Source organism: Artemia sp. Qi Xiang Cuo, chromosome 17 (assembly GCF_049724085.1).
Source record: "Artemia sp. Qi Xiang Cuo chromosome 17, ASM4972408v1, whole genome shotgun sequence".
Lineage (NCBI taxonomy): Eukaryota > Metazoa > Arthropoda > Branchiopoda > Anostraca > Artemiidae > Artemia > Artemia sp. Qi Xiang Cuo.
This window is the reverse complement of record NC_142810.1, coordinates 48,602,739-48,619,606: the sequence shown is the minus strand read 5'-3', so window position 1 is coordinate 48,619,606 and position 16,868 is coordinate 48,602,739. Positions and strand designations below refer to the sequence as shown.

The 16,868-nt window shown below is 33.2% G+C and overlaps 1 protein-coding gene across 1 annotated transcript in view; it reads right to left on the bottom strand.

The window, feature by feature from the left end:
* Nucleotides 1–3,854: 3,854 nt before the first annotated feature.
* Nucleotides 3,855–16,868, bottom strand: part of inc (BTB/POZ domain-containing protein inc) — a 29,726-nt gene continuing 16,712 nt past the window's right edge. Inside the window, exons 3-5 of the mRNA XM_089102983.1 lie at nt 14,057–14,244; nt 9,323–9,448; nt 3,855–4,102 (exon numbers count right to left, since the gene is read on the bottom strand). Coding sequence (XP_088959109.1) covers nt 4,073–4,102; nt 9,323–9,448; nt 14,057–14,244 — 344 coding nt within the window. The 3' untranslated portion in view covers nt 3,855–4,072. The remainder of the gene's footprint in view (nt 4,103–9,322; nt 9,449–14,056; nt 14,245–16,868) is intronic.

The window sequence follows — 16,868 nt, the reverse complement described above, 5'->3', positions numbered from 1 at the left end:
TTTCCAGGGAGGAAGTTTTCATGGGGGAAGGGACACTGCTATGAAGGCGGCGCCGGATTTCCCAGCATTATTAAAAAAAAAGATCAGAAATTAAATAAAAAAATAAACAAGTGTTTCAACTGAAAGTAAGGAGCCACATCAAAACTTAAAGCGAACAGAAATTATTAAGTATATGATTGGGTTCGGTCCCTAGTCAATACCTCGCTCTTTAAGCCAAAGTTTTTTTTAGTACTTTCATAAGAGCTATTTATTCTAATTAACGGCCTTTGTGATTAAGGGGTTATTTTTAAAGATTTGGAAAATAATTCGAACTTTAGCGTAAAAAGCGAGGTATTGACTAGAGGGCGAACCCCCTAATATACGTATTAAAAATATATGAAAATAGAAGTTTGTTACGTAAGTTAATTCGTAAGTTATCTATGTTTATTACCAATAAAAACCTTCGTAAATAAAATTAAACAACTTTCGAGAAAGCCATTCAACCAAATAAACCTAAAATTAATATGCAAATTTGTTTTTATAATTATTCATGTACGGTGAGCCAAAATCAAACCATTAATTCAAAAACGTTCAAAAATTAAATTAAAAAAACAAGTTTTTTTTAACTGAAAGTAAGGAGACACATTAAAACTTAAAACGAACAGAAATTATTTCGTATATGAAAGGGGCTGTCCCCTCCTCAACGCCTCGCTCTTTACGCTAAAGTTAGACTTTCTGACAACTCAATTTTTTTAAACAATATAAAACTTTAGCGTAAAGAGCGAGGCGTTGAGGAGGGAAATCCCCTTTCATATACGGAATAATTTCTGCTCGTTTTAAATTTTAATGTTGCTCCTTACTTTCAGTTAAAAAAAACTTTTTTTTTTTTTTTTAATTTAAAGCAGAGACGGAGTTTGTAGAACATTATATGGCTGCTTTAAAAAAAAATACAAAAGAGACTGTGAAGGGAGGTGAGAGACTTTTACAAGAATATGACAGTTTGGTTGCTACCAGTAGCTAGCTACTAGGTGGAGTATCCTATGAAAGTGTACTGTCAATCAGTAGAGAAAGTAAATTTGTAAGTTTAAGCTGTGATTTGAGAAAGACTGATGAAAACATTAATGTTTTGCGGTCAATATTGGTCGTGCCGACGGCGCACCACCGCTGCTGTTTTTGGCCCCGCCACCACCAGTCTTCCCTCATCGGCGCTGCGCCGGGGTCTACCCCTCCCCCATCAAGTATCTTTGGACGTATCACCAAAAATTGCATTCCTCTTCAGTTAGAATTTCTGTTTCTATGTCCAAAGTACATAGGTGTAGGCACCCCTCTTCCCTAACTCTCTCAGACCATAAAAATGAAAAAAATGAGGGAGGGTTACGACAAGTTTGAGTAAAATCAAAAAGCTTTAGCAGATAAACCCCACAAACTCCCTATCAAGCATCCTTGGACGTATCACCGAAAATTGTATTCCTCTTCAGTTGGAATTTCCGTTTCTATGTTCAAAGTACATAGGTGTAACAACACCTCTTCCCTAACTCTCTCAGACCATAAAAATGAAAAAAATGAGGGAGGGTTACGACAAGTTAGAGTAAAATCAAAAAGCTTTAGCAGATAAGCCCTGCAAACCCCCTATCAAGCATCCTTGGACGTATCACCGAAAATTGTATTCCTCTTCAGTTGGAATTTCCGTTTCTATGTTCAGAGTACATAGGTGTAACTACACCTCTTCCCTAACTCTCTCAAACTATAAAAAAGAAAAATGAGGGAGGGTTCCGACAAGAGTAAAATCAAAAAGCTTTAGCAGATCAACCCCATCCCCTATCAAGTATCCTTGGACGTGTCACATTGGAAGAATTACGACAAGTTTGAGTAGAATCAAAAAGCTTTACTTAGCTCACCTGTTTTGTTTTAGAAAATTTAATTTGTGCACTAAAAATTACTAACATTACATTCTGAGCATAAAAGATCCAATTTAATTAGGACCGCTTGTTTAATTACGACCGGTCCAATATATAGGATTATAATGAGATATCTGAGAAATAAACATACCATTCAAATCAGAATTCAATAAACAGAATATTAAGAGTCTTTTACATTTATATTTTCTGCAGCCTAGTTAAGGAGTATTCCATTCCCAAAGGATACCGTGCTGTTTTTAGGTGGGTTTTGTGTTTTCAATAAAATATTACAGTATTTCCTCAAATGTAGGGAAATATGTTGAGTCAGTTTGCATGAGCTAGTTTTGCATAATCTGCGAGGCAATAATATTTGTTGGTTTTATGTCCCAACTTCACTCTACTATTAGAAAAACTTTTTTTTAATAAACCTAATCTTTAAATTGTTAATGTTTACCACTGTATAAAGATAATTAGAAGTAAGTTTACCGCAGATGATTTCTGGCTCTTCATTGTCGGTGCGAACAAACAGCTCCTCCCACATACTCTTTCATTAGCGTGCAAACAGCTCCTCTCATTTGATCTGCCATCAGCGGTCCAATTACCCTGGAACACGTATTTTGGCAGAAACTTTCTCAAAATACCTTTGAAACCAACTCGAGACTTCGAAACCTACTTTTAATTCCTAAAAACATCTAATAATAACATTGTCCTACTAATTACCGATTTTCATATATGTGATAGAATAAATTAATTTAAAATTAGATTCTTTAAAAGTAAGTGTTACAAATGTGAAGCCAAATTTTGCGTTCAAGAGAAATCTGACTTGTCTACCCGTGAAAAGATCTAATGTCGCTTATGTTTTTACGCTCTCCGGAGCACTCGTACTTCGGTCCGCATTTTTATAATGGGTGAGATAGGGGACGATCATACTGTCTAATACCTATATACTGTGATGTTTACTTACAATGCTATTTTACAATAGACCAAATTCAGTAAAAGCGTAGGATAAACTTAAATATGCCTTATTTTGCCGTCCAATCATCACAGAATGCTGTAAGCTCGCAGAAAAAGGTTTGTTAACTAACAGAACTTTGTGCTAGCGCTTTCTGAAAACGTATTAATCAGGAGAAAAATTTATCCCACAATTACCCCTATTAATTGGGGAAAATGAGACTTGTAAATGTAAAATAAAAAGAGACAAGTCCAATAGATTCCTCCTTGATGCTGTAAGTCTGTGTCGGTATTGCCTCGTGGATTGAGTCACTACCGGATCATACGAGGGAAAGAACCTATTTTGGGTATTTATAGACCCCCTACCTAAAGAAGAACAGAAAACAGCATTTCAAGCTTCAACTATAAAAATGCAATGCAAAACCCATTTCTCATCCACAGTTACTTCTTATATCTGTTTTCATATTGCTATTCCCTATAGCAAACTACCTTAAAGTATTCTCTAAGTCTAAAGTAAGCTACTCAGTGTAAGAATGTAAAATAGTCTACGATTGGCCAGCTGTAAATAATCCGCCAATCAGAATAAAGTTTATATTCTTACGGACCTTAAGTAAACTTCTCTTAAGGTCCGGCAAGTTAAAAGGACCTTAAGAGCGCAAGGTAAGTAAAAACCAATGATAATTGAAGAAATTTAGAAAAATTAGAATTTTATTGCAATTTTATTTTTATTCACCAATTATTTTTAACTTTAGGATCTAAATCCATTAGCAATTTCCTCCAACAACATTTCGATATCTGCTTACCATTCTTAGCAACAATTTTCTGTAAGCTCATAGAAACACAATTATTAGGAAAATTCGGTACTAAAAAACGTTTGTTGGGATGGTAGGAACAAACCTTTAGGAAAGTCCTATATTTTCACGAACCGAAACTACTCCCACAGACATATTAGTTGCAAAATATTATTCTTAGAGATTTTCCTTACATACTTTCGTATCCAAATCATTAAGCTTAGACAAGTTTTACACAAACACTTTATTAAAAAACAGAGATAAATAAAACGTCAACTTAAAAAAAAGGCATGAAAATGCATAGCCTCAGCAAAAAATTACTTTAAAATAAGAAATAAAATTGTCAAGAAAAAAAAAAGACTCGAAAGCCTGTCACAGACGAAAGCTCACTCAACACAACTACGTTCAAACATCATAAACCAACTTCAGCACTGTTGACAGACATTAGGTTGACTACATCCGTGATCCTTTTAGTTGCAAAATCTGGAAATAGAAATAAACTACTAAGCGAAAATATTCAGCTGAAGACTATATCAACCTCCAAAATGTATGGTGAACATTGGAGTAGAAAAATGGTTTATGGCTCAAAAGAAAGCCCCAGAACTGCAGCATAAACTGTGATTTTTCACGAGTTTTTCTTTTACAGCTTGAAGAAAAAAGAGGGGTGTCCCTGCTTATACAATTTGTCCCACTAAGTACCGGGGGGTGGTTAATCTTGGGACACGAGGTGGTATACTCTGGGACATATGGGATATAGTAAAAAGATTCATCTATTTGTAGAAAACTTTGACTATTCATCACATAAAAACTATATTAAAAATTCGACTAAAAAAGTAAAAATATCTTAGGCACAAGACTAGACTACCAGTCAGCAAACAAAAAGTATGACACTGCTCGATGGTCAGAGGCCTAAATTTACATTTCACTTACAATCTTTGGGGAGGGCGGGGGTCTTGGAAATGCCCCTAAGACCACCCTCTGGATCGGCCCCTGTTTCTAACAGGAATTTGATTGCATTTGAGTATGAAAAGGAAAATGGCATTTGTAATTATTTAATTTTTTCATCCTTTTCTTATCCAAAAATCTATCAAGTCTTTGGACTAATATCTGTTTATATTACTTCATCTAGTTATATTATTACATACTGGTATACTGGTATTTTACAATAATGTTTCATGATATTTTCTTACAATTAATCTTTAATTAAATTAGACATTAATCTATTTACGTTATTTCATCTAATTATAATATTACACCTAGTTATTCAATTATTTTATAAAAATGCGTCATCTTTTCTTGTTGTTTTAGTTACAAAATAATTAGATGTTTTATCTAGTTGTCAGGGACGGATCCAGGATTTTTCAGGGGGGGGGCAAAATAGGTTGATCCGATAAACTTGCGTTACAAGCAAGTTTAATCAATGCAAACTTGAGTTAATTAAGTAAATTACACTACTTTAGACTACGCTAGGGGGGATGCCCTCGCCCCCCCCCCCCTGGATCCACCCCTGCTAGTTGTATCAATAGATACCAGATGTTCTCTGTCAAAACATACACAAATCCAATTATAGTATAGCATGGACTTAACCAAATCTTGAGAAAAGGAGTCAATTGGTGCAGTCAGAATTTTTCTACAATCTCTACTTTCTGAGATATAACCTCAGAATACAGGAGTAAAGGAATCCTGTAGATACATAGTATCTACTAGATTAAACCAGTTTCACTGGTTTTCAATAACTTAAGCTACACATATCAAATTAATAAACTAAACATATTAATTTGCATATTAAATTAATTAATCATTTACTGATTAATTATTTATTACTTAAAAACTTAACTATGCAAATTGTCATTTACAATACACATATTAAACTATTAAAATACACATAATAATTACTTATATTAGGTTAATTAATTAATCAATTAATTATTTACAAATTAATTAATTAATAACATTGCAATTTACAATTACACGTATTAAATTACTACACTACACATACAAACAACATATATAACTTACTAATTAATTACTTAAGTTTATCAATTGTTAATTAGTTAACTATTTATAAATCAATTATCATTATTGTAATTTACAATTACATATATTATACTACAAAACTTAATATATCTACGTCCAGCAAAAACAAGAGTGGCAAAAACAAGAAGAAGACGGACTTAGAAAAAGTCTATTCGGAAAGTGGCAGCTGCACAAAGCTACCACTCATTTGCCATCTTCAAAAAGAATGCTAGAGAATTTCTAGCCAATAATTACGTAGTTTTTATCTCGAGTTGTTCGCAAATGAAAAAATATATTTATAAGATAATTCCTTGTCAAATGTGGGGAATTAAGAATGATTTTCTAACCCGTCTGTTTCAGACGGGTTAGAAAAGAGCGGATTAATTGATATGACTCGACCAGATAAATATGATGGTACTTATTCTTGGTTTCTATCACATTTATCTGGTCGAGTCATCTGGGTTAATCCATTCTACTCTAACCCGTCTAAAATAGAGTTTGGGGTTCCGCAAGGACTTATGATTAGGTCGATAATCTTTTTAGTTTATGTTAACGACCTCATAAATGCGGTTAAAAATTTAAAACCTATCATTTGCTGTCGTCTTTGTCAATCGGCATCTGTCACTAACTGTGACAAGAGTTTGTCTTTCTCAAATAAACTTTTAGTTTTTCTGATGACAATACTCTTGGCACAGCCGATAGAACTGAGTGTGATCTCCTTTCAGAGATAATTACCCTTTTTAAGAGTTATTTAGTAGTTTTATATTAACCTTGTCATGTTGGAAAGCCCTGTTTTCTTATTTTCACAATAGTTTCAAGGGCTTACTCTGCTTTGAATGAAATACACGTATCAAGGGATTCCCTTAGCAAATCAAGGGATCGATTCCTGGGCATTTCGCTTGATAAAATTCTTTCTTTCAAACATCATATTGAACTCATTAAAATGAGAGTCTCATGAAGCCTTGGGATCTTTAAAAAACTTTAACACATAATTTTAGGGTCAATTCTTAGTATCCTGTTTTCAGTCTAGTTCAGGCTTATGACTAATACTGTTCTATTATTTGGATGTAAACTTTTCCCTCGTCACTGAAGCCACTTTCAAAACTATATGATAAACCAACGACTTTTTACAGGACACAAACCGTTTCCTACTTAAACCCTTCCTTGTCTTGAATCTTTTTATTTTCTGTCTTGTGTTTCTTTCAATTTTTTAAAGTTACATGACCAGCTTCCTGCTGCCCAATGTAATAACATATCTTGTATTTCTGAGCAATCGACTTCTTATTTCCACACTTCCAATAGCTTACAGATACCTTATACTCCATCGATACGGCATAACTTCAACCATTTGATAGCTTGCAATATGATATGCAACATTCTCCCAGAGTCTGCACAGAGCTACTACTCGTTTGGTATCTTCAAAAAGCATGTTAGAGAATTTATTACTGATAATTAAGTTTTCCCTTTGTCCTTGAAGCTGATGTCTCCGGATTGGGTTTTCTGTTTATTTAAGTCGGGGGAATCATGTACTACTCCCCTGCCTAGCTTGCGATTTTTGGGATTGTTTAGACTGGTGACCTGAATACCTTATGTTAAAAACATTTATTGGATGTATTTCTTTCATTTTTGTTTCTACCTTGTTTTTTCCTGGCCATACAGCCTGTGGGGGAGACTAAATTGAAGTGTCTGTTGTAAATTTATTGATGATAAATAAAACTCTGAACTCTGAATTGATTTAGTTTTAATTTTGGTTTGATTTATGCTCGCACTGGGGTGGATTTTTAGTGCTTGGTTTCGTGATTTGACTCGCTTTTTTCTGAAAGTATTCATGATACTTTGTGCGTATCTTCAGTTATGCCTTCATAAGGCTCTGCTCTCCGTTGTCACTTCATAAGCATAACAAAGATAACTTTGACCTGCCATCTCAAAAAAACAGAAGAGAAGAAAACCAAGGATGGTATTTTATAAGGCCAACACAACTACTTGATGCAACAAAGCAGATAATTCAAGAAGACAACTGCTTCCCTTCATCAGTAATATTAGAGGAAGTCTAAATAAATCAAGTTCACATTTTCTGAGCAAAATTGTGAATGGGTACTTGTATGATAAACGCCCTACCGCTAAAGTTGTTCAATCATTGACGCACTATAGAATCGGCCTTTTTTCGTTATTTTTTTTCTGATTAGCGTGAGACAAGACAAAGAGAAACGACTGAATAGATGGAAAATATATAATTTGGGCTATATATTTGCACATTAGGGGGGGGGGGGGGTAAAGTATTTGTACAGTGTGAAGTTAGAAAAAATTCTTACTACATAATATGCAGAATAACTGTACCTAACACATTACGTATGCAGAACCGCTATACTTAACCCCCGCCCCCCTAATGTGCAAATATATAGCCCAAATTTGTTTCTAAAGTATTATATGTTTATCTTACTTTGGTATATTTCATTAGAATTGAGCGTCAGAGAAACATACTATACAAGAAAATTTTTAACAATTTAGACAAGAGCAATTATGAACAATTTAGACAAAAAAAAAAAAAAAACTGTAAACCCAAATTAAAAAAGGACATCCCCTCACCCAAAAACTAATGATTAACAAGGTTCTCATTTAGAAGCAAGAAAACCAACTAAGATTCTTTCACATGGAATAAAATAAAGTAGAGAACTACAACACATTTGTCCAATTTTAAATAAAGCTTGTGTGCCACAGGACCTAAAAATCTGAGTGGCAGGAATTTTAATTGTTTTGGGAATGTGGAAGTAACATAGAACTGAGCTCTGCTCTCCGTTGGCTGGAGTTATAGTTTTATTGTAACTATTTGCATTAATAAAGATCTACTTACTTGCTTGCTGATTTTTTGGATGTTTATTTCAGCTGGTGAAATCATGCCCTCCTCCTCTGCCTAGCTTGTAATTTTGGGTATTTGTGAAGTCGGCAACTAGATTTTTTTTTTCATATTTTTGTTGGCCCTTTTTCTCCCCCTGTCCTTTCTTGGTCATGACAAAGCCTTACAAGTTAGACTATGTTGATTTTCTTTTCTGATGATGTAAATTAATGGTTAAATAAAAAGGACTCAAAGTTCATATATTTCTCCCACTCCACAAATGAGAAAATAACTATTTTCAGATTTTCTAAATAATTAGAAAAATACAGATAATGGATTTTGGCAGAATACGCGTGATATTGTATCTAGTACTAGTTACATTATTTCACTAATCTATACCAGTTTAGGCACAAGTTCTTAGCCGTATTCCAGCTTAGACACAAGTTCTTATCCCTCTAAGTACTATTTCTACACCAGTTCTTGGCCCTATAAGTATTAGCCATTGCAGCTTAAGCACGAGTTCTTAGTCCTATAAGTATTAGCAATTACAGCTTAAGCACAAGTTCTTAGTCCTATAAGTATTAGCAATTGTAGCTTAAGCACAAGTTCTTAGTCCTATAAGTATTAGCAATTGTAGCTTAAGCACAAGTTCTTAGTCCTATAAGTATTAGCTATATTGCAGCTTGGGCACCAGTTCTTAGCCCTATAAGTATAAGCTCTATTGCAGCTTAGGCAGAAGTTCTTAGTCCTATAAGTATTAACCCTATTGCAGGTTAGGCCCCTTTTCTTAGCCCTATAAGTATGAGTTCTATTGTAGATTAGGCATAAATTCTTAGCCCTATAAGTTTACTTACTTTAGCTTTCTCTGTTGGTTCTACTTCTCCATTAGACTGAGTTGAGGTGGACTCTCTCGAGACAACACAGAGATACTCATTATGAAGCTCATTTCCAAAGGAGTAACCAGGTCCCACGTTGACCAGCTACAGAAAACAAAAAGTAATTGAAGATAAACAAATACAAATAGGATAGATACAAAAATGAGATAGCAAAATCCAACAGACAAGAAAAGGAAATAAAAGAAAAGTAATCAAAGTAATCACAATTTTATTTGGATGGAGGCGAGGGGCCGCCAATACCAATTTCATTCAGAAAAAATGCCATCTACCTTAAAAAAAACAATTATATGACACGTTTCAAAGAATTCAAATAAAAATGTTGACTAATAAAATATTTGGATGGAGGCGGGGCCGCCAACACCAGTTTTATTCGGATTATTTTAATCAGTAAATATGACCTTACACTAAAAATCATTTAAAGTTGATTACTCAGAAAAGTGAACAATCCTATGTGAGAAGATTGCTTTAGGAAGAAGAAACAGGAAAGAAGAGTGAAGTAGTGGGAAGACTAGTGTGAGACTCGTGATTAAGAATAAGGGGATGGACAAAAGACAATTGAAGATAAACAGATACAAATAGGATAGATAAAAAAATGAGACACTAAAATTCAACAGAGAGAAAAAGGAATTCAGCGAAAAGTCTCAAAATAATCACAATTTTATTTGGATGGAGGCGGGGGGCAGCCAACGGTACTTATCTGTTAGCCAGTACACACTTGAGAACTTGGATCTATAAAATCACACAGTAACCAGTTTATTGCTATTTGTATACGGAGACAATTATCTCCAGCTCAGAGGAAAACTACATTGTAGCTATATTTTAATAAATATTTAGTTGGTATTTTAGTTGGGTTAGGTTACATTTTGCATGCAGTCCCGCTATACTTACCCCTCCCCCCTCCCCCTAATGTGCAAGTAAACAGCCCAAATTATATATACTATCTATCTCCCAAACGTCTCAATTGTTTCAACCCCGTTCCTGTAGATCCAAATTCTCGAGTGTGTACTGGCTAACAGATAAGTACCCAGCCAAAACCGGTTTCACCCAGAAAAAAATACCATCTATCTTGAAAAAACAATTATATGAAACATTTCTAAGAATTGAAATGAAAATGTTGACTAACAAAATTTTCACGGTCGTGAATGACAAAAGCATGCTATATACAGAAAAAGGGGGAGAAGAAGATAGAATAAAAAAAAACCTGAAAGCAGTCTTTAAAAACCTCATATAGGGTGAAAAACTAATGTTGATACCAGGACTTACACTGGTTTTTACGAGTCTTTTTCTTGATTTGCCAAGTAACTTTAGAGCTTACAGTCATTGTGTATGCATCAATAAATGGAGAAAAATTAGGGATCAAAGGGAATCAGTAAAGGAAAAGAAAAGAACTTAGGGAAAAACATAAGGAAGAAGAATTCCCGTATCAAAGCATAGTCAAGCAATACTTAGTCGCTCAATACGTTTGTTAGATACATGAAAATAAAAGAAAAAAATTCTTCTGCTGTGTGTAAGTCATGCTAACAAACCTTAAGAACGTCCTAGTAGAGACTGGCTGTGTTTTGACATGGCTTAAGGTGTTAAGTTTCTTAAGCTCTATTAGAAATGTGCAGCAAGGAAATCTCCCTGCTGTGTGTAAGTCACGTTTTTCTAACAAACCTTAAGAACATCTTAGTAGAGATTGGCTGTGTGTTGACATGGCTTAAGGTGTTAAAGTTCTTAAGGTCTGCTAGAAATGTGCAGTAAAGTAATCCTCCTGCTGCGTTCAAGTCATGTTTTTCTAACAAACCTTAAGAACGTCCTAGTAGAGATTGGCTGTGTGTTGACATACCTTAAGGTGTTAAGGTTCTTAAGGTCTATTGGAAATATGCAACAAGGAAATCTCCCTGATGTGTGTAAGTCACGTTTTTCTAACAAACCTTAAGAACGTCCTAGTAGAGATTGGCTGTGCGTTGACATACCTTAAAGGTGTTAAGGTTCTTACGGTCTATTAAAAATGTGCAGCAAGGAAATGGCTGTTATTTGACACACTCATAGCCTCAATCTGGGGCAAATAAAATCGCATAGCAACATAGTTTATATAGTAGTAATATATTTCAAAATTCCAAGTGTGTGCTCTAAGCTGCAACTCAAATTACCATGTCTTGATTTCAAGTTTTACCGCATCTTTAACAGCTGGTATTTTACGTTACTTATTCAAACTTAATATAATATATATAAAAATTAATATAATATAAATAAAGAATATCGAAGGTCAAAAATGTTCATTTAACATGATATATAGGGTATTTAAGATCACGTTATATATGAAATCTCAACCTTTCAGGTGTATGTTTAAGCAATTTGGACAATACCAGAAACATATCATTATCAAATTGTTTTATATTTCTTAATATTTTAAGGGAAATTTCTTTAGTTCTTTTAGCTGCAGAACGTAACTGATTGCTTCTCAGAAATTAACAATGAAATTAGCAGAAAGTAAATTTCTAAAATACTAAATGGCGACATTTAAATAATTTTGGAGATTGTTGTCGAATGGTTAAGATTTTACGTCACTTTGTTGCAGTTTTTTTCTCTAAGTAACTGCTATCTGATACACTCATAGCCTCACTCTGCGGCAAATAAAAATTGCGTAGCAACATAGTTTATATAGAAGCAAAATATTTAAACACCCAAAATGAGTGGTCTAAGTAGGCTATAAGTCAAACTTTTATATCTTTATTTGAAAGTAAGACCTAAACCCGAACTCGCAAGCCATGAAAAAAACAAGAAGAAAACGAAATCTCAATATGAAGAAATCTCAAGAAGACGAAGAAGATTTTTCTTTTTTGTCTTTTTCTTCTACTGGCCGTGGTTTTCCTTTACTGGTGCGTTTGTTTTCTTCATATTGATTTCTTTTTCTCTTTGTCTTTATTTGAAATTTAATCAAATTTTTAACAGCCAGTCTCAGGTACTTTATTTATCTTGTTGAAACTTCCAGCCATAAAATAGGCCAGATTAAACAATTGTTACAAATAAAACAATAAAAATTATTAAAATTTGGTAGAACAAAACAAAAGTATCATATGATAAAATCTTTCAAATATCATAATATAAACGCTGCTTACCTCAGACATGGATTTTCATGCTTTCAGATGCATATTAAAGCAATTTCTCGAAACCTAAGCCATCTCGTTATCGAACTTTTTATCCATTTTTTTAAGAAAATTGGGAGAAATAAACCACAAAACGAAAAAAAGAAAGGTGGAAAAATGACTGAAGTCCGGTTGAAATTTTCACTTAAGAGTTCCATCTGAATAACTCAAAATCCATAGCTAAGGTGAGTCCAAACCATTTAAATATTCTGATTAACTTCATCTATTTGGAGAATTAAATCTTCAGTGATCAAACCTTTGAAAATTAATTTATAGGTATAGCATTCATAATATACAAGTAACCAGGGCTACTGGTTCGTAAGCAAGATTTGCCAGTGTAATATATGAACTCTCAGAAATACGTTAGGATGAAATATGAAGATGTTAATTTTGGGTTTCAAGAGACTTACTCAAAAATAAAGAGTAAAATCAAAATACCAGGGAAACCCCGTCTTAAAAACACTTTTATCTTCAAAAGTTAGTTCTTTTTCCTTCAACTACAAAATGCAAATTTTATAAAACTACAAAATAACAGAGGACAATCACGACATATTTTACATCTATTCTCGCAAGATTTTATCTGCTCTTACCACCACCATTCTAGATTTTGAAAAATATTTTTTTTTGGTATTTGCATTGAAAAATAGCTTTTCCAAATTTTTAATAAAAAAAAAAAAAAAACAGCACACAGCCAAAAGTTTCTATATATTATCCGTCCCCGGCTCTCATTTTTTAGTCTTAAGTAATTTTTCCTTTTCTTCATAGCAGGATTTTATATAGCTGGAACTTTTATATAGTTCCATAGCTTGAACTTTTAGCATATTTGGGAGCTAAATGCGTTTTTATGTTTTATAATCATGTTGAATAATTAGGATGGCCCAGGGCAGTGCTGACTATTTGAGTAAGCTTATTTGCTTCAAGCAAGTATCAGCGACACTTGAACTGACAAAGCAGTTTTGCTGCGATCAGTTCAACTGTTGCTGAACTGATCAGCAAGACTTGAAGTGACACTAGAGCAGTCTCTTCTCTCGCCTTTTTTTAAAGTTTTTACCCAAAGCAAAAATTCAATTAGTTTTATATTAGAAAATATTTTACTTCACACTGATTTAATATTTTGAAAGAAAAAAGAACAAAATTACTTAAAAATAACAAAAATAAGGCATAGAACAAAATAAGGTAAACAAAATAAGGTATAGAACCTCCAATTCCTCCGATTCCAAAAATCCCATTTTCCATTCGTAAGTATTTCAAATAAATTTTATTGAATTTCAAATAATTTTTTTAAAGTATGGTGAAAATACTTTAAAAAAATCTTTAAGTACTTAAAATACAGTACTAAAAATAAAATAATTAAATAAAATACAAATAAAATAAAATACAGTACAGTACTTAAAATAATTAGTACTTTAAGTACTTAAAGTACTTAGGTACTAAAAAATCTTAAATACTTTAAAAAAATCACTCTCCTAATGCTTCGAAAATAAACGCAAATGGTTTTATATTAAGAATATTTTCTTTAAGACTGGTTTGATATTTCTTTAAATAAAAAAGAATAAATTACTTGTTCAAATTTCCAGCCATCCGACATGGTAGAGATCATTTGAGTAAGCTCCTCTTCGTGGCACTGAAGCACTCTATACACATAACTTCTGTGATCATTAGACTCTGTAAGTTTTTTCCCATTAATTCTATCTTTGACTAGTTGAACCAGATCTGCAATGTTGTAAAACTCAGCCTCTTCTAAAACACCTTTAAAACAGAAAGATAATTAACTTTGACAAAAATCTTTTTCTCAAAATGTTGGTGGCAGTGTCTAGATTTTTGTGACTTTCGTTTTTCTTTCTTATTGGTATAACCATTTTCGGTTGTTTTTCGATGCTGAATCTACTGGCGAGGTCAAAATGTATAAATTATTCACCTGACTAAGTTCATAAAGGGATGAAATTTCTCTAAGGGGAGCATCACGTGGTAAAAGATATGCGGAACGTCTCATAAAGATATGCAGTTAAAAGTAGAATAGCGTCTAGTTTCGGGGCAGTAATTTGTCTTCGCGATCTTCTTTCTCGGAAATCACTGGCTCGGGTATATAATACAGTCGCTTTGCCTCAAATTTTAGTTTTTTTTCAATGCTTCTCCCGTTTTTTATAATTAGTAATATTGCGCATGTAAAAACCAAATTTTTTAATTTTGCTAAGTTCCTTTTCCGCTTTTATAAATCTGAATCAAATCCTTTTTTAATGAATGCATATAAAATAAAAAACCCTGTTGATGTTTTGGAGAAAATGCAAAAGAATTTTTTATCCAAATTAAATGTTTTTTCTCATAATTTATATAGAGCTGCGCACGAAACTTAATTTATTTTATTTGATTTAATTTTTGAATGAAGTTTTAATTTGTGAAGTGTTAATTTATTATCTATTGAATGAAGTGTTAATTAGTGTGGTAATTTCGATTGAAGACCTGTGCGTATTTGTTGTTATATAGTTTAAAACAATTTTATGGCCTGTTGATTAGCGGTTATTATTTTTATTTATTTCTTTTTTACTCTTCGTATTCGGAGGAAATAAAAAGTTTGAATTGAATTGAATTGAATACAAGGTATATTATGCAATGAATGAGTTGACTCCGAATTTTCAAAATCACCCCTTCCAAACAATGTGGCCAGGAAAACTAAGTTTTTCTTATCCTTTGTGGAGCCCTATTTAAGGGGAACCAATATATTTCTCTTCTATCTGCATTGGGTCTCCCTTATTCCAAAGAATCAAGGATATAAGTTTTCAGCCTATCAGGGAAATAGTACTGATCTTCACATCAACATCATATTCCTGAGCCAGCATCATATTTGTGGATCTAAACTGGGTTAAAATGCAGCTTTCTTATTTGCAACGTAGCCAAGATTAGCCAAGATTATTTCAAGAGGGGTAATGACTGAATTTTTCATCAAGGCGGCAGAAAAGTGGCAAAGTTGTAAAACTAAATTTTCAACTTCATTTTTTCCTTTTCAGCACCTATTTCACAGATTTTCCTATGCCCCCCTCCCCCAAATATACTCACTTTATTCATTGTATCCCAAGGATATTCAAATTCCTGTTATATGCATGTCACTTCCATTTCTTTCTCAAAACTTCGATGTTCACCCAAGTGTTTTTATTAAACTAAGGGCTTCTGAACTTCTCTTTAAACATATTCAGGGAGCATACAGTACTCATATCCAGGAAAAATAAGTATTTCTGTATCTCTTCAAGTGTTATCAATTACTTTCTCTTTCAATAGCTGTTCTGGGAAATATGAGCCCTTCTCCTGAAATGCACCTTCCACCATCTAATTTAAGTTTCTATGCATAATTTATGATTTACAAGAATTGTGAGAGAAAACAATTATCAAAATATAAAAAAAAAATGAAAATCCTCTTCTTTTTGGAATTATATTTGTTACCTTCTTTAAGTATTTGGGGCTGGGAACTAACAGCCTAAAGATCTAGCTAGTATAGCATAATTATGCAATCTGTGAAACAGGGTATTTTCGAAGATTTAATTTTACAAAAGGTCTTGAGCAAGGTCATCTTCACAAGAAATTTCTACTATTTTGAACAAGATGCTTCCAAAAGACTCATCTGGCCGCATATTAATCATGCGTAGCCATGACCATGCGTTTACCATAGCTATAATAACACCATAGGCTAAATACAAAAAAATATACAATAAAAGAAAATTTAAGCATGTGAAATTTGCTTACATATGATCATACAAAGCAGTAGGTTAACAAATTTTACCGTACCCACCCTGAACAAAAATAAAATACCCCCCCCCCCGGCTTTCGGATTATAACTAAACATCTGCCAAATAAATATATTCATAATACTGATTCTCGCTCTAACCTTAACCATTGTATCTGCTCAGCCGATCTATCGACATCTAGCGTTCACGTTGACGAAGAAGAGAGGGACCATGACCTCCTGCCCTTATCGTTACAAGTTTCTGTTTCTGCTACTTTGGTCCTCGTGTAAATAATTCTAAAGCAGGGCTCCCACGCCGTCAACAAAGTTAATAAAGCTGTCCACAAAGTTAATAAACCGTTTTCCTCGTATAACTTTGTTGACTTTATTGCAGTCGGAAAAAAGCTAAACTTTATTTAACTTTTTCAAGAAAGTCCTCAAAGTTCAACCAATAGCAAAAGACGTGTGAAAAATTTCAAATAAACAACATACAAATAAGTTTCTACAAATATAATCGTGTATACTTGTTTAAATATTTAGCTTGGTAAAAGAACCAAAAAAATATTTTCATTTACTATTAAAAGGAAAAAATGCTTAGAAAGATGGTTTTCTCAGCTCCATGTCTGAGTATTTCAGTTACTTTCTATGAAAAACTGCT